Raw genomic sequence first — 19532 nt, 5'->3', positions numbered from 1 at the left:
TGAAAGGCTCAATCATGGAATCATTCTGTGTTATAATGTTTATTTGTCAAAAACTTATTGTTTTAATTTTGTAAGCTATGTTTTCAAGATGAAAAAAGTTAAGTTATGATTGTCTTGGAACAAATTAGGCCTTTGTCATGTATTTCCCTTACTTACATAAATTTTTCATATAATGAAGGATTTTATTGAACGAATTAAATTTATTTTGTAAAGGATCACTGTACATGTATTTACTTCTTTCAAACTATTTATCAAGATTTACTTTTTGTATATTATTGGTATCTGATAGCACTTTTTAGTTTGTTTATTCTGTATTTACTTGTCTGTTACAGGTTTAAAACGATCACTTCAAAAGTTGGAATGTGAAAATGCAGACTTGAGGTTTTTGAACACTCAGTATTTACAAAGAATAAAATATTTAGAGGAAGAGTCACAAGCAAAGTCAGATAAGATCATGCAACTTCAAGAAAAAAACCTTCAAGCTGTTGTTCAGACCCCTGGTGTGTATTAGCTCACTAATTCTGATTAAATCACTGACAGACTTATTTCTCCTGGATTAAAATAATTCTTTTCTTTTTTTGTAAGCTCACTTAAACTGAAAAAGAACATTGAAATCTTATTTTCTTTTTGGAGAAGCAGATATGACATGTATTTGTTGTTACTTTTTCTCACTGTTTGTTTTTTGCTATTTTATTTACATATGTGTTTATATGTTTATAAGATCTGCATTAGCCTTAAAACAACTTTGTGTTTGTGAATTTAAAAACATTGTGGGAAACATTTAAATATAGTATATAACTTTCAGGTTAATAGATTTTATGCAGGTCATTTCCTTTCAATTTACCATAAAAAATTAATTAAAATTGATATTCTGGTTTCAACCATATTGACGTTTATTTATAACTGGTGAACAGAAAAGTGATAAAACCAGAAAGTAAAATTAATGCCATTATAATGTTTCTAAAATAAAAGCTTTGAACTTAAATACTCAGTATGCCAATTTCATTGGTGTTAAATTTTTGTAGAAGTTTATTCTTTTAGCAAGTTTCAAGGTTAATATTTTTTTCCATATATGTGTGAGAGGTGGGGAGGTACATACACACATTTTATATCAAAACATGCTGAAATCATGGTTGCAAGAAGTGCTGTAAAAAAACATAAATAGATGTGTGTAACTGCTGTGTTCTAAGTACAGCACATTTATTAAATTTGGTAATAACTTAGACTGAAATAATGAAAATATGACTGTTAGAGACAGATTCTAATGTAAATGAGATTGAACACTTGCAGAGTAAATGGAGGTGAAAATTCCTAGATAAAGTAGATGAGCTTCAGCTGTCATTATACATCTTCCAACATGATCAGTCCCAAGATTTTCAAATTATTAAGATTCATACATTTATCTTAGAATACATATTTACTTGGGACACCATGTCAGTATGTATACAGGAAAGGATCCAAAACAGTTTTTATTTACCAAAAGCTGAAAAAAAAATCAAAATGTTAACTTGAATTTAAAATATTAAAGAAACTTTGTTAATGAGAAAAACAGAATGCAAGATAAAACAGACATGTCACTAATCCAAAGAGAACTCATGAGATAAACACAATAGTATGTACACGCACTAAAGACTTAAAAGCAAATTCCAAGCTCTCACCCTTTTTCAAGATCAAAGTTTGTGCATGTCACAGTATCAATACATGCACATACAGATGTTTTTAGTACCTCTTCTAGGTTTCTTAAACTGATTATGTATAACTTAAACCATATGACAGTTATTTCTTTGCTATAATAATATCTAAGTATTTTGATTCTCAAGTAAGGTTCTAGCATTGCATATAAACCCAAAGGTTATAGGTTACTTTTTAATTAATAAAAACTTATTTGTATTAACAAAAATAATAACTAAGAGTATCCCTTCCTGTAAAGAACCAATTTAATAAGTTAATTTTTACAATCATGAACTTTGGATGGATAATTACTCTGAACCATCAGACTCAAACATACATAGCTAACTACAAAAGCTATAACAAATTTTAATAAGTCTATGATGTATAGAAAAAAAGGACCTTATTTTTTTGCAAATTCAGCATCTACTGATTGATAAAGATCTGTCAGAGCTTTCCTCGAGCACTATTACGGTGCTTAAATGCATTATGCAGTTTTATATCTCTTTTTTTTTTTTTTTATTTTATATGGAGTTAATTGAAGTAAGACCTTTAAAGTGATAATTAATTGAAAACATTAAGTAGATCATAAGAAGTGAGAATACTTAGACTTGTGTTTGAAGTTCGATATTAAAAAGAGATAGGATTTATGTTTTAGGAAGTTTATAACCCAGCTTGCAGTGGTAATCTTGTTAACAATACTTATCAAGTTAAAATATATCATTAGCAAGTACAATTCTTGTACATAAATAATGTTCTATTCAAGTAACGTACAGCAGATGTAAAATTACTTAACAAATGTCTTCCTCTGAGCTTTTATAGAAACTGCATAGTGTTATACACATGAGATTTGTTTAAACCCTTGTCTCTAAATAAATCTTCAGGTGATATTTGTATATTGTTATTTATAACGAAAGGTTTTGATCATGTATGGAAACTTGTATTGATCTTTATGGGTCTGTAAATCAGTCAGTGTAAAATCCAAATGTTTTCATGTCTGGACTGTGAAGCTGAGAGCTAGTTGTTCATGTTCTTTTGCTACAAAATTATCACATACTTTGCATTTGGGGGCCATGTGTATACTATAGTACTGATGGTTAAATCCCACTATTCAATCAGAGTAGCCCAGGATTTGGCAGTTGATAATTGTGACTGTCTACCTTTCTTCTAGTCTGTTGGTTCAAATTAGAGGCAGTTATTGCAAATATTCCTTGCTTGCTTTATGGTATTATCCAAAACAAAAAAATACCAAGTCCGTTGAATAAATTATACATGCACGAAAATAGCTGGTATGGGTACAGAAAGCACTGTGTAGAGGAGCGAACAACGTTGAGGAAGGTCGAAACGTTGTTCGCCCCTCTACGCATACCAGCCATTTCTTACATATATAATTTTCTCTACAAATGGTTTTTTTGTCATCACATTGAATAAATTGTCGTTGTTCTTTTTTAATGAGTAACCCAGTAGTAATACAGAAATCATGACCTTTCTGAAACATTAACTTAAATTTTTAGTCAGGATTAGTTGTCCAATTATTTTTGTTTTTAAGATTACACTTTCTGAAGAAACTTTAGAACTGATATTTGCACACGTTACCTTTTTTTTTTTGTATAAGATACAAGTCTGGTATTAAATAAGTAGGATTTTTTTTAATATAAGTTCAATGATACACTTAGAAAAAAATATTACTCTACAGGGCTGTAGACTTTTAGTTTAAAAAAAAAATAATTTCTATTAAATGAAAACAATTTAGTAGCTTAAGATATAATAGCATTAATTAGTCTTTTAAAAAAATTGTAGGGGGAAAAAAGAGAAATATTGCTTTCCGAAGGCAAAAGATGGAAATTGAAGAGATGCTTTTACCACGCTATTTGTTGTACAGTCCCAAAAAGATAGAGCAACCTACTGATGTGTACAATACAGACATGATGAGCATTGCAGACAGGCGTATTTCACAGCTAGAGGAAGAAGCTCAGTGTATTAAAAAGAAACAACAAGAAACTGATAAAGTTTGTGAATACCAACAGAAACAGGTATTGATAATTAACATTTATTTTGTCATCCCTATATTAAACTGAAATTATAGCTTTCATCCATTCATGGCATTGTTGTACATCCCTTCATAGGACTCCATGGTGAGTGGGGTCAGTGAGCACTGAATCTTACTTATTATATTATGGATCCCCCAAATCCTAATAAAGATAAAAATAATAGAAAACAGCTCACAGGTGAAAAACTACATCTAGAAGACATAACAGCAGTTTTCACCCTATTCTGCTCCCATACCTCATTTCCTCATAAATGTAATTCAGGTTACTCCTCATGCTACTTTTAATTCCTCCCATAGAGAGGGATTTGAAGAACATCTCCAAGTTGGAAATACTTGCTGGTTTTTCCAGCCAAGGCATTTCTGCCATGTGCCATTTCTTCACATGCAGTGACAGAATTATTCTGCCTACTGACGTTCTTATTTTGATGTTATAATTTCCATGACTGCTTGCTTTTGTGAAGGCAGATCATCTGAACTCTAAGGTATGGGCTTATATTTCTAACCCTCTTTGGTGTTTTTATTATCAAAAGTTTAGACATTCAAAGTCATCTTGCTATAGTTCTTTGACATTTTGGTGGCAAGGACCACAATGCCTACAAGTATAAAATGGACCCTCATTGCATCAATAGTAGTGGTTCCCACTCCTTTTACATTTATTACTACCCTAAGTTTGTGCAGGAAGAATAGTTACAGTAGTTTAAAACTACTAACATTTCTTATCCAGAAGCTCAAATGTCCCCTACTTTATCTTGGATGTGTACTGTTGCCCTGCATTTCACTACTATAGTGGTTGTGCAGACAATGCTTTCTGTACCTCTTTTAGAGTCTTTGGCACATCATGTGAAAAGTCTTTTGACCTCAGTGGAAATTGAGTTCACAAGTCAACATCTCATCTTGTCTCTGTCCACCCCTCCTTTCCATTTAACTGTGTGGGTCCACTTCCTTTAGTCCCATCTTCTGGTGTTTGCTCAGGTCCATCTTTTATTTGGCTTTGAGATGCAGAACAATTCTTTGTTTACAGAATCCATTGAGATCAACAGACCTCCTTCTAAGGAAGAAATATGGCCAGGTTCTTAACAGAAAGGTTGTTTATCCAGTTCTCCTCCACCTAACTAGACTGTCCATTTTGATAGAGTTTTCTGTCTAATCTGGATAATGTTAAGGCCTTGATTTATTTTAATCATCCCATGTGTCCATACAAAAATGTTCCTTAAAACCTGCCAATACAGTTACCTTTCAGCAGTTTTCTTTGTACTGAGATAATAAATTGTGTGATGGACAAGTGCATGGAGGGATGACTGCTGTTCAACCAGCATGTGCCCATCCTGTCTGTGCCTCTTAATACACTCTTGTGGGCCATAGCTATCTATGCTCCTTTGAGTCATATCATTACTGTTTATACTCTCTACCTGTCTCTTGGAAAGACTTGCAATCAGTCAGACCTTGATGCTCTCAAAGAACAGTTACCATTTTCCTTTTTAATAGTAGGAGACTTTAGTGGACACCACCCCAGAGGGAATGGTGCTGATATTGGTAGAAGAAGTCGTTCCATTTAGCATGTGCTCTTAGATCACAGCGTTTCTCTCTTCAACACTGGTTCCTTTATTTATTTTCATACACCTAGTCAATCATATATTGCTGTTGATCTATCTGTCTGTTCCCCTTCACTTATGTTTCTTTTAGAGGTTTGATAGTGACCCATGGTGCAGTAATAATTTTACTATAGTTTGAGAGAGATTGGTTGTGGTCAATGCCATCTGACCAAGGTACCATAATGGAAGATGGGCCATGCTGACTGGCTCACTTTCACTTCTCTCTCGGAAACTGATCCTGCTATTGTTAGTCTACTGTTTATTAATAACTTCATGAAAATATTAACTGATTTCATTGTTCAAGCAGCTGTTCATTTTAAAACTTCAATGCATTTCTCATGATATCCTTGTCCATGATGGTCTTCAGCCTGCCAGCAAGTGTTCTACTCTTTTGAACTGCATTGCCTGTGGTCACCAGGTCAGATATCAAAGCCCAAAGGAAGCTTGAATTATGTTCATAATTCATCTACCAGCCAGGAAGTTGCTGATGTACAGAGCATCGCTAATACTCTCAGTGTGATCTTTGTTTATTTTTCTAACATTTTTGTCACTTCCCGTGCTTTCTTTACCATCAAGTTTGAAGAAAGAGCAATCTCTTCTTTACTTTCAAGCTGATCATCTCTATGACTTTGATATCCACTTTACACTGGTTGGAACTAAAGTATGCTCTTGATGGGTCTAGTAGTACATTGGCCTAACTTGATGATGTTCACTATGAAATGTTGTGCTCTCTCTTTCTGGATCTGGCAAAATAATGTTTTTCCTGATGCTTGATGCAAGCTTATTGTCCTACCTTTTTCTGAACTTGGGAAGGATTCCAAGATTCCTTCTAATTATCTTCCAATTGCTTTGTCTAGCTGTCTCTGTAAGGTATCGGAGATGATGGTTAATGTTCATCTAGTTTGGTTCCTTGAATAAAAAAAAAATCTACTATCACACCTAATCAGTGTGGGATCTGTCTATAGTGCTCCTTCATGGACCACCTGGTTGAACTTAAAATGTTGATCAGGGAAGCCTTCCTCATGAGAGAACATATTTGTCTTTTTTTATCTTGACTTATAACATTACAAAGAGGTATGACATTTTACAGAATCTTCATTCACATTGGCTGCATGGCCAATTTCCTATTTTTATTTGTAATTTTTTTACTTGCAGGTGATTTCAAGTCCATGTGGGTTTGACTCTTTCCCATTCTTTCACATAGGAACTTGGAATCACTCAGGACTGTGTCTAGAGTATCACATTTGTCAGTATCAAGATTGATGTTATCACTGTAGACCTGCTCCCTACTGTTGCAAACAGGTTCTATATTGATGATTTCCACATTTCGTATCAGTCATTGAGTGTGAGGTTTATTGAAAGGCAGCTTCACACTGCCCTCAGTCACTTCCTGAAGTGGGCCAAAGGAAGCAGCTTTACCTTTTCGATTTCCAAAACCATCTGCATGCATTTTTGCCACCAACATGGTCTACACTCTGAGTCTGAGCTCTTGTATTGGTGATATTGTTCTTTCAGTTGTCCCTGAGATAAAGTTCATGAGGCTTACCTTTGACCATAAGTTTACTTTCATTCATCACATAAAAAAGCTATATTTTCAATGTACTAGGGCACTGAACATTCTCCTTGTCCTTTCTTTTACATCACGGGGAGTGGGTCGATGTTCTGTGCTCAAGATTTATTGTGCCCTCAATCTATCCAGACTGGATTATTGATGTCTGGTCTGTGGTTCTGCCAGGATCTTGGCCTTGAAGATGCTGGACTCCATTCACCACCTGGGGCTTCAGCTCTGCACAGGTGCTTTCCACACTTCTTCAGTCCAGAGTTCGTACATTGTGTTCCACAAACCTCCTTTTCACCTCTGCTATTTGAAATTTTTTTTGCAGTATGCTTCTAAACTTCGATCCTTACTATAGCATTCCACTTGGGGTTGTATCTTCCTTTCATAATGGGCTATGCTCTTTCTGAATAGCTGGTCTGTAATTCTTCCTCTTGGCCTTCATATTGAGGCACAGCTGGTTGAATTGGATTTTTCATTGGATGATGTTGCTGTCTCCTCTGATTAGCTTCTCATGCCATGACCTTTAACATTCCCACTTCTGACCTTTCTTTGAGTCATCTGAGGAAGGCAATATTCCAGATTGGAAATACCATCTTCTCTTTGCCAAACATCTTTAGAACCATCTTTCTTTTCCTGTTTATAAGGATGGCTTAAAATCAGGGACTCTTTGGGCTCTTCCATGATTTATTGTGACTTAGTAGTTGCTCATAGAAATCCTCTCTACAGTTACTGTTTTCACTACTGAGCTGTATGCCATTTCTTTTGTCCTCGATAACATAGAAGTTATGTAGTAATATTTGCACTGATTCTTTTAGCTCTTTAGTGGCCATGGAATTGCTTCACATTAGTTCTCACCCTACTCTTAAATTCAAAAACATATCTAGTCAATTCAATAACTGGTTGTTGGATAAAACTGCCATTTACTAATGTCCTCTGTCTCTTTCACTAGCTGGAAATGAGAGACAAGGAAATAAACAGACTGACAAAGCTTCTTGAAGGTGGTCGTCCACTTGATGCCATTCGTGTGGAAGTTAAAAACCAAGAAACTGAAAAACATATAGCACATTTAGAAATGCAGGTTAGTTTTAAGTAAATTTAAACAAGACTCTTTCTATATTTCGTAACTAATAATTCTGAACTGAATATTAAATGTTTGTATTAAGTAAGTTTCATATGATGTTTGATATACATTTGGATTTGTTATGACCATTTGTTTCAGAAGTTTAACATTATTATTAATAATGGTGAATGTAGTCATTTATCAGTCAAATGTACATATAATCATCAGTATAATTGGCAAATGTTTAAAAGACATGATTGATTTTGATCAGTGGCTTAGTTCCTTTTTTGTTTTCATGGATATAAAACCAAAAGACTTTTGTAACTCAATGGGTGGAATATTTTTCTCTATTTTAGTGTGTCATTTTTCTTTATACAAATGGTGTTTTTTTATTTTTATATGACTAGTGAGCACCTTTCAGATATTGAATGCAAACCTATATATACATATGTAAGTAAAAATAATAATTGTAACAATTTCAACAATGTTTTGCTAAAGTGTGTTTTAAAATTTATATATTGTCATTTTTTAACATTAATTTATTTATCACCAGTAACAAAGAAAAATAATATAAAAATGTTTAAACCTACACTTTTACACAGACTCCAGAACAGAACATTTATCAAAAATTGTTGAATATTTTCTTAATTGTAAATCATAAGTTCACATAGTTTTTATATGTTCAGAAAATATCCTCACTTGAGTATATAATTATTCAGGTTTTGCTTCTGATGCAATTTTGTTATCTTTCAGTGATTTTATTAGTAAAGCCTTTGATATCACATAATGTGATTTAAACAATTACAAATCAAACTCAGTTTTGAAAATACACACACAGTTTACTGGATAAACATCAGTGTGAAGTTAAAATGGAGTGGGAAGTCAATTATTGTTTCTTGAAAAAGAGACACAAACTAACTAATGTGAGGAAAAACAATCAAATCTTATAGAAAGTTTAGGAGACTTAAAAAGAAATCACAGATCTGAAATTTTTCATCAATTTTTCTAGATGTTTTTGTTCTCGAAAGTGCTCTTCTGATCAATTATATTTTGAAAGCTGTGAAAATTTGTTGTTTGATAAAACATTAAATAGGTTTAGTTTGTTTAAGGACAAGGAGAAGTTATGGAAAAATATTCTGATATCTATTATGATTATTTATTGAAATTATTGTTAAGTTTATCATATTAAAACAGTGCACATAAGTAAAATAACTGATTATTTATTGGAAATAAGCTTGACTATATACAAGTTTGACCTGATGTCAGTTTTAAGTGCCAGTAATAAATCTGTCAGTTTATGCAGTGTTTTATATTATATGCTAAAAGTGTGAACTATTGCAGTCAGCAGAATAAAATATCAAAGGAAATGGGTTTATAAAAAAACAATTGAGTGGAAATTGACTGGAAATATAAAATGAAGTTTTGGGAATTTTATGACTGAAATAATGATAGAAAAATATATCAGTTATATGATTTATTTTAAGCTTGAACTAAATACCATTTAGTAAGTTTGTTGTAAGTTTTGTGGTATTTGGTGAAGTATTTCTGTTGTTTTCACTTTATTTGGTTTAATGAAATGTTTCCATGCATACATATTCCCATGTGGTGGAATTAACTTATTATAGTGCACAAAAAGTACTTATTTTGGTGGAGGTCTCTGGACTTATCACTGTTAACAGTTTGTTCTCTACAACTTTTCATAGGAATGTTTCTCTTTAAATGTATATTTATCCTGAAAGGAAGCCAACGGTCTCTTGGATGGTTCACCCCTAGTAACCAGTTGCACCACTATACCATAGTATATTGTCTGTTAGTCAGTCATTGGGCACTAAAATGATGTCACATGAAGGATTCTTAATTGCAGTTTGTACTGTTGTGATTTCATTAAAATATGTGCATGCCATGAATTACAGGAAGAGTTGTACACTGTAGGCTACAACATGAAATATGAACTTTGACAGAAATAAAGAAAAATATTTGTTACTCTTAACGTTGTTTTTTATTTACTCTTAACATTTTTTGTAAACCTGCAGAAGTTCACCTAGTTACATTTTCATCTGAACTGACTCCTAGTTTTTGTTCTGAGTGTGAAAAAAAATATTAACTTATGAGTGAGAATTACTTACTATTCAAGGTGCCATTGAAGACATCTAACTTTTTTATGACTAATGTTTTGTTACTTTGCAGGGATGCTATTTGTCAAAAATGAGCACTGTTGGCTATTAATTCTATAAACTATACATAGGTTTTGTCTTCACAAACTATGTAAGGTTCATTTTAAATGCTCCTCCTTGTCTTTAGTTTAGCTTTATATTTACGGGTTCAGTTAGTACATTTTAAGTTGATGGAGTGCATGATCATCTTGATATTAAATAACCAACCATGAAAGCTACTACAGTTATTCAAGACAATTTTAGTGTTACTTATGATCATTATTATAGATAATAATATCAAAACATTCTTGGAAACATCCAAAATTATTTCTGGAACTTGTTATGGTATGAGTTGTATGAACCAAACTAGATGCTGTGGTAGGTATTTGTTGTTCATAAAAACTTCTATTGGTAATTTCACATCATTTTTTCCTACATATCTTTAATTGTAAAATATCCTACTTTTCTAAACAGAAAAGTATGGCATAACAGCTGTATGTTACATGTTAATATTTAGGTAGAATACCTCCAGCAAGAAAACCAAGAATTACAAGAAAAATGTGAAGACATAGGTGAAGTTAAAAAGTCACTTGCTCATTCTGTCTCTAGCAGAGGATCACCATCACTGGAAGATTACACAAAAAGCCCCAGGAGATTACCACATGATAATACAATGGCTGAAAAAGAAGATATTATGAAGAAACGGAAGGAGAAGGTATTAGTTACTCACTGATATATCTGAGTAGGATTTCTGTAATAGTGTTTTTTTTTTTCCTTTTATATCACTGTTGATATAGGTCTAGCATATCTGAACATCTTGGAAAAGTGCTAATTCTAAATGTGACTATTTAATAACTTTAATATTTTGGATGTTAACGAAGTTACAATTATTTCTAGATATAGGACCTGGATTCTTCAGGTGTAATTGAGAAACTAGCTTTTGTTTATAAGCTTAATATAAATTAAAGCCTTTACTTCTAATAGTCTTAACTGTGGTTTGACTGTAACCAAACTTCTCTAAGTGGCTACATAAATGATTTTTTTCTACATGAGGTGGACATGAATACAGTATTACTAAGTTTTCAAAAATTATAATGAATTCAGAATAAAGATAAGGATTAAAATCCAAGTGTTATATTTTTAGCTATAGCCTAGCATCTCAAAGAACGGCTTCAAGTTGTTTTGCCTTTTTTAAAGTACTGACCCATAGCTTTGTCATCTCTTGACCAATTTGAAATCTAATTACAGTTTTGAGCTCAGGATGTCAAATACTTTCAATTGATGTATTTGACCATGCCCAAAGTCTCAGATTACTTACTCTAGTTCCACTTAAAATAATTTCAATTTGAGGACAAGCTAGTAAAGGTCCCAATGAGTAATAAAATTGAATCAGATGTATCTGCACCTCACACTGGTGCACAAAATGTAGGTAATAAGAAGAAAAAAAGATTTAGATTAATTTATTCTAATTGTGCCCAAAGGAATTTCAAGTACCACAGGTATTGAGGATTCCCTCATGTTTTTAAACACTAACTTTTTTTTTTGTTAACGACAGCAAGAGTATACTAATTTAATAATTTTTGCAATCTTAACTGTTGTGAACAATAGCTGAAATTTGTAATTAGGCATCTTTTGTAAAAGAAATATAAAATTATGATTAAACAATATTCTTTTGTGGTATTCACTGAGTCACGATACTTGTACAAACATTTGTGGGGAAAGTATTAATGACCTAGGATAAACTTAATATAAGGTCATCGTGTTTAGGATCGACAGTTATATCTTCACAAAACATTCATGTTGTGTAAGGTACTTGTTTTGTTAAAATCTGAATATTTTGAGGGCATTTGTTACAGAAGTCAATAAAACAATGTTTACCAAAATAATTTCAGAAATTTTCTTTCCCTGGTTTTAGTGAATATAAAGTATTTCTTGTTACTTAACTCTATGATATTCAGGAACACAAAAAGAATATCAAGCATTTGCAAAAATGCAGATTTCAGAAATGTTTTATGTAGGCTTAAGATGAGCTTAGGTTGCAAAGAAAACAAATGCAAATGCATAGATATAACACTATTTATTCACACAATATAATTTGAATATATAGCTAACTTGTCAATTTCTATTTCTGACTAACTGTAGAAACAGGGAGAAGATAGTTTTTTGCATCCACTTAGGATGAAAATTAGATCAAGAAATGATCCAGAGGCATAAAAACCCAACACTTTTAAATAAATACATAGTCCTGATAGAGTATCTGACAGTCCTTTGATTACCTATATCAACAGTCATTCCAGTCATACATATTCAAAGAAGGAAATTCTAGTTCATTCTAAATTGCTTATCAGAATAAGACACAGAAAATATGTCAAGCAACTATAAAGCTTACAGAACAAGTATTTTAGTATATCTTTGTGAGGGTTAGTGAAAGTATATAATTTTCTTACACCCAGTTTATAAGGATATAATAACTACATGTGAAACAACTTTACAAAAAATAATATTAATAAATACACCCAATCAAATTTTATACTAGTTATGAGAGGATGAAATATAATTTTCTATGATCAAATAACCAATGCTGCTTTGTGCCATAAAACACTAAATCAATCAGTCAATCCTTCTATCATCCAATTGCTTTGACTAGTTTTCTTTATAAAGCATTGGTGAAGATGGTTAAGGTGGACCACCTGATTTGACTTAAAATGTCAATCAGGGAAGCCTTCCTTAAGAGGGAACATGTTGTTTCCATGTTCTTTTACCTTGAGAAGGCTTACAAATATTTACTTGATATCCTGCATGTGTGGACTATGAGCATATTGTGAAGCCTCATTTTTCTGACTTTCCATGCATTTTATAGTTACCTTTTTCTGTTTCTTACCCTATTTTTAGTAATTTCTTATCTCTCTTCACTGATTTTTTTCCCATATTTCACTATGCATTTTTTATTTTCAGAACTACTTCACCAAATTAATTAGTTCATATTAACAAATAAAACAACAGATGGATGTTTGATATTCTGTCATGTGATCAATAAGGACTAAATCTATTTTTTTTTATCACACAACTCTTTGTGATTCATTATATTCCTCTCTTCTTTAAAGCTTTTTCAAATCATTACAAATATCATAATTATCAACAAACAGCATTTTGCACAATGACATAATCTGGTCATCTAAATTTCACCAGTAATGTAAATTATCTCTTAATATTGTAATTAACTCACTATATAAAATAACATAGACAAGTAACAATAGAGTATTTTGTCAACATCTAAAGGTACATACATTAACAAATGCTTTACTTGTTTTCTCTTATGTTGTTATTGTAGTCATTCTTAAGTTATGATTTGATTAAAAGAAAACTGATGTTAATAAAGTAATTAGGTAAAAATGAAGAACTAGGCTGAGGTAAACTGTTAGCTATTTGTATAGATAGCATCAACATCACAGTTAAAAAGTTTGCGTTGAATATACTACAGTACAGTGTGGCCAGTATATAAGTTATAACATTCTTTGTTGCATAAAAAATCAACAATATAAAGTGAAACAGTGAACAAGTTAAGAAAAAAGCTGTGTTGAATGCTGATATTGTACATACCATTAGTAGTGTTATCTAAGTGCTGTTTTTTGCATTCAATATTGAATCTATGTCATCACAGGAAGTGTTTGTTTTTGTATACATTTTTTCTATTCCTTATAAATGTAAACGTTTTGTGTGTTATTTTACTTGTAATTGTTTGAAAAACTTTTTGGTATACATTTACCTCAGGTTCTGTTTGACTAACTTGAGTATAACTGTGATTTCAGTGGTTATTGTTCTTGAAACAGTTACTTGTTTTTTAGTCATGTCCAGTTATACACAGGCTTGAACATCATAAAAGTTTTTACCAGAAAATGTCATAAATGTAGAAAATATATTTTATATATATCTAAAATGTATGCTAAAATGTCATAAATGTAGAAAATATATTTTATATATATCTAAAATGTATGCTACATTTGTTCTAAATATAAAATCATGCTTATTACTGTAAAACTTATTTACAGGGTGTTTGGAAAGTCACTGTGCAGTTTTGTAATCATATTTTATTTAGTCTATTTCAACCCAGCAACTGATAGCAGTGTTTAGAAACAAAATAAGAAGGATTCAGGCCTGTATTGATGCCAATGGGGTCACTTTCAACATTGTTTATAATTATCATTCATATTTACCTCCTGTATTCTATATTGAAACATGTCTCTTAATAAATATATAAGTGCACAGTGACTTTCCGAACACCCTGTATATTACAGAAACAGGGAGAAGGAAGTAAAAATATGGTGTGTAATCAAACATCCAACAACAATAATTACAGCCAAAAGCAACTAACAGCATTAATTATAATTCATCTTCAAAACCATTAATATAAAACACTAATTTCATTATCTTGTACCATTAGGAGGAAAGTAATGTTTGCTGCAACTAGTTTATAACTTTTCTGTGTCTCAATTGATTGCTAATGAGAGAAAATGTTATTCATGAACATGTAAAAAATGTTTGTATTATGTTTTGTTTGCAGAGTGAAATCGACAAGCTTAAAGAAGAACTAAATCAAGTCAACTCAGTATGTATTTAGTTTTATACCATTTGTCTGTAAGTAAAAATAAAGATTTCACTTAACAAAATTGACACTTTATGTTTCATGTCAATTTAGGGTAAATCTTTCTCTACAGGTTACCATCATGACCAGTAAAGGACAGTGTGTTATATTTTTATTTCTGTTTTCATCTTTTTAACCAAAGAATACAACTCCTGCAATATGGAACAAAAATCACTGTTGCTTCCTTAAGTAAAGTAATTAAAGTTAGCTATTTAGATATGGTACATTACCTCCTCTTTCATGTATATCCTTGTTCAGCACACCATCTATATTTGAAAATTGTTTTGTATGGCACAAGCTTTGAACTTCTACATACCCCACAATCACTGTGGTACAATTTCGTCTCACATAAAAATCATCATGTGGCAACCCTCTACCTTCAGGAGTGTAACACACCCTCTGTTTTATTCTACTGAAACAGTCACTTCTTATTAAAGAGTAATCAAGTGTAGATCTTTTCCCTCCTAAATATGCAGTGCCTTCCCTTGCATCTTCTTCGAGATCTGCTAAGTCTCACTCTGCTTTTTTGATATGCTTTTTCAGGTATGTTCTTTTCTTCTTACATGACACATATCATTATGGCCCCTTACCTTCCTTCCTTCCTCATCTTTGGCACTGTTGTCCTCTTTGGCTCTATCTCTTCACTTGTGGTTTAGTTGCTGTTGAAAATGTTTTGGGAAAGATGCTGTACTTTCAGAGGTTAATCTACATAACCTTTATTTCTGTCACTTATGGATGGGTTTGTTTTTTTTTTCAATTGGTTTGTTTTAGGATTTTTTCCAAGTCTTTTTCTTCCTTAAAGAAGATCCAGATCATGATGGTTATTCTTCCTTTTTGTCATTTTTTCTTACATCCCCTTCCCACCTTCATTCCCAGTCTGTTTCATTTAATAGTTTCTGTTTTAACCTTTTTATTCTCTTAAGTTGTTCTTCTATGCATAACTTTTCTTCCCCAACCAAAAGATTTGGATCATAGGATGTTTCAATCGGTCTATTCTTATTCCTTCCCAAACTCTATTCCAGGTATCTTGACTTAAGATCGAGCATCTTCTCTTTTTCATGGAGTTTTGGAAGAAATTCTTCAGTTAGGCATGTGGACTGCTCCTCATACATTTGTTTCCCTATATTTTCATTAGGTAGCTGTTTCTTCCTCATCAAGGAAAGTACCACTTTCCACCTGTTGTCATCCTTCAAACTTTGGTGCAGCTGTGACAGGGTAAGTTTATTTTTCCTTTTTTTTCCTTTTTTTTTCCTTCCAGGGGCATGTCCTACTTAGGATTTGAATTCTATTCGATGGCAAGCATTGCCTATTCAGATGTGCTTCCCATATTTCAAATCTACTCTATCTAGCCAAAATGAAATAATAAAACACTATATACCCATGGCCAATAATACACACTGCTGAGATAGGGTGTTTCACAAGACCACTATTGGGTTTTTCCTTGCAACATATCTGCTAACCCATGGACTTATGTGGATAAAGCAGAAGGGATTAACTTTTCATCCCTGCCATCCCATCATTTGAATAAATCAGTGGTGATCTGCTTTTTCATTTTGGGTTTTCATGGTTACCCATTGATCTGTATCCTGTGGTGATGTTCCTCCAGACTCTCCACTGCATTATATTCTCTCTTGTCTTTTTTGTGGAGTATTGAAGTTCTTTCTGCTTTCCAGTTCTGAACCACTGGAGCAGTAGCCTATGGAGGAGTCCTTCTGAATGCATTTGCTTCCATTCAGTAGAGACTAGGGTGGTTGTGATCTACTGGTATATATGGTGTGTGATTATGCACTCAACCTCCATGAGATGGGTCTTGGAAGTTGATGTTGCACCCAGCTTCTTTGTGGTTCTGTCCAGAGGATGAGGTTGCATATATTTTTGAAATGCAGTTTACTTCTGTGTAGTTGAAACCAGATGGTAATATTGTGCTTCAACTTTAGAATGATCCTATCTGGGAGATGGTGTTGCACATGTCTCCCAACAAGTATGCTCCACCTTTCATATAGTGGGTTCTGGAGGTTGATTTTGCATGCAGCTTCTTTCAGATTTGGAGTGTGTAGTTTCTTATATTTTATGGATGCAATACACTTCCATGCAGTGGGACTCGGAGGTTGCTATTGAGCTCCAACCTTTGGAGGATGATGTTGCTTTGGAGTAGGTCCATCACATTGCAATTCACCTATTTGGTTGAGATCTCTTATCCTACCATCACCTGGATGTTGTTTCCCATTGAGTGGTTTTGGATTAGAGCTGTACTAATCAGCATAAATTCTCACACTCGTTTATTGTATTACCTATTCCTCACTTAGTTTGCCTCTGTGGGTCCCAGAGATTGATGTTGTACCCAGCTTCTATGTAGTTTTATCCAAAGGGCAAGACTGTTATATATTTCTAGAGGCAATTCAATTTGGGGCAGTGGAACCTACAGGGTGGCATTGTGCTCCAGCTTCTGTGCAATCCTATCCAAAGGATAGTGTTTATCAGAATGATAGTTCCTTATATTGTGCATCATCCCAGGGTGTTTTCACTCCCTGAGGTTGATGTTGAATATGGGGTGCCAGTCTGATTATGTTTGATGTGACCTGTCTCATGGGAATATCTCTTTCTACCATCATTTGATATAGGTTCCTGGATATGTGATTGGTTGTGGATTTGCTCACATGTGCCCATTTTGTAGATTAGTTTGCATGGTATATTCTTCCATTCTACTTATCCTGAGGTGAATATGGTGTGGACCCTCCTCAGACCATGGGTCATGGGTTCTATTCCTAATACAACTTGATTTTGCTCCTTGGAGCACTTTCATTTAAGATTTACCCACATTTCTGTCTGTTAGGTGGATCTTCTACAGACTTTCTCCTGTGGGTCTGAGCTTTTGATGTATTGTAATTCAGATTCAAAACCAGATGGTTGTTTTTCTTTTAAGTTGTACTCCTTCCACTTTCCACCCATGTATGGGACACCTATTACCACACTGAGTGCAGATTGTACATGGTACAAAAGTAAAGTGGTCTCTCGTGTGTTTCCTTTCTTGATGGGCATCACATGAGTATTCTTCAGTTACTTCAAGGGTTATTTATTTTCCATCTCTCACACTTGTCCCTCTGCCTATTTAGTCTGGGATTCTAGCTATATAAGTGAGAGAAGGTAATGTACCATATGGAAAGTTATTTTCCTATGCTGAATATATTTCTAATGGGTATATTCCTTTTTTCCCCTAATCTTGAAGTGATAGTTTGGAAGAATAAAATAGAGGGAGTCATATGTTGGGAGGATGTATTACACTTCTGTTGGTAGAGGGTTTTTGCATGATGACTTACATGTGAGACACAGTTCAACTACATTGATCATGGGGTATATAGGAATTCAAAACTTTTGGCATATAGAGGGCAGCATGGTGCAAATCTAGCTATAGGTAAGAGGAGGTAACTACAGTACTTAATGGAAATATATTTTCATTATAAGAACATAACTTTCCTCTCATTACAAAAAAGTTTTGTTTCTTGTATCGTGCAAACTGATGTATTTAAATGTGTGAAGACAACATTTAGATGCTTATCATATCAGTAAAATGTATTTGTCCAAATTTCTGTGGTTATAAAGAGATCTTTACATTAATTCTGCATCTTGTATCAGTATACTACTACATTCTATAAGGTTGATATAAAATAATTTCAGAATTTATCTGTTAATTCACTGCATACACAATGTAGTATAAAATACTGTTTGTATTGGAAAATTATATTGATTTTTTTTTAAGTGTGTGAACTCTATTATTGATATATATATTTTAATTTTATTTTAAAAATAATTTATTTGTAACAGTCAAACCTGTGGCCATTTTATATAACTTGTGAGTAGAGTGAAAAGGTATTGAATAGTATATTTATATAAAAACAAATCGTTATTTAGAATTGGCCCGGCATGGCCAGGTGGTTAAGGCACTCAACTCGTAATCTGAGGGTCGCGGGTTCGAATTTCCGTCACCCAAACATGCTTGCCCTTTCAGCCATGGGGATGTTATAACATGGCGGTCAATCCCACTATTCGTCAGTAAAAGAGTAGCTCAAGAGTTGGCAGTGGGTGGTGATGACCAGTTGCTTTTCCTCTAGTCTTACACTGCTAAATTAGAGATGGCTAGCACAGATAGCCCTCAAGTAGCTTTGCACGAAATTCAAAATAAACAAAAAAAAAATTAGATATTTAGTTTAGGAAATATAATATATGTTCATGAGAACACAACTGAATTTTACGCTTACTCTGGTAGACTGAGACTGAGTTTAGCATATGTATTCTGGTGTTGGGTTTCAGTGAGATATTTTTGCATAGTACTTTGTTGTTACAACTAACAATTAAGAAGTTTAAATTTGATAATTGATTTTTCATGTTACATGGTATATTACACCCAGACCTTACATAGGATATTTAATTGGGTACTGCGTTGATTGTAAGTGTATTGAAAAATCAGTTAATTTCTTCTGTAATTTGCATGTGCTAAGAAATACAATTCTAGTGGAAATAATGTTAATATTACCCCCTTAAAGTTAGCTTTTTTACAGATATCTGGTATTCCATTAAAAACTTAAAAGTACGAGGAGAAACAGTAATTACCAGCCAATAATAGATGATCATTTGAAGACTGGAACATATAGATAATCAATGCTTTGTACACTGTACAATCTGTGTATTTAGGGAACCAACTCCCATATTATGTATGATATGAAGGAACAATATAAACAATACATGTAATTTTATATTTTATTACATGCATTCACAGAATAATTACTTTGAAAGATATGAAGTGATGTTACA

At 32.9% G+C, this 19532-nt stretch overlaps 1 protein-coding gene across 4 annotated transcripts in view; it reads left to right on the top strand.

The window, feature by feature from the left end:
• The window catches only part of LOC143247486 (uncharacterized), a 105728-nt gene that overhangs the window by 19991 nt on the left and 66205 nt on the right, over nucleotides 1-19532 (top strand). For all 4 annotated transcript variants that reach the window (XM_076495711.1, XM_076495710.1, XM_076495712.1 and 1 more), the window contains exons 5-9: nucleotides 333-500; nucleotides 3469-3701; nucleotides 7818-7946; nucleotides 10599-10796; nucleotides 14643-14687. In XM_076495711.1, the coding sequence (XP_076351826.1) occupies nucleotides 333-500; nucleotides 3469-3701; nucleotides 7818-7946; nucleotides 10599-10796; nucleotides 14643-14687 (773 nt within the window). The remainder of the gene's footprint in view (nucleotides 1-332; nucleotides 501-3468; nucleotides 3702-7817; nucleotides 7947-10598; nucleotides 10797-14642; nucleotides 14688-19532) is intronic.

The sequence above is a fragment of the Tachypleus tridentatus genome, chromosome 3 (assembly GCF_004210375.1).
Source record: "Tachypleus tridentatus isolate NWPU-2018 chromosome 3, ASM421037v1, whole genome shotgun sequence".
NCBI classification, from domain to species: Eukaryota; Metazoa; Arthropoda; class Merostomata; order Xiphosura; family Limulidae; genus Tachypleus; species Tachypleus tridentatus.
The sequence above is the reverse complement of the archived record's forward strand: the minus strand, read 5'-3'. Positions and strand labels throughout refer to the sequence as shown.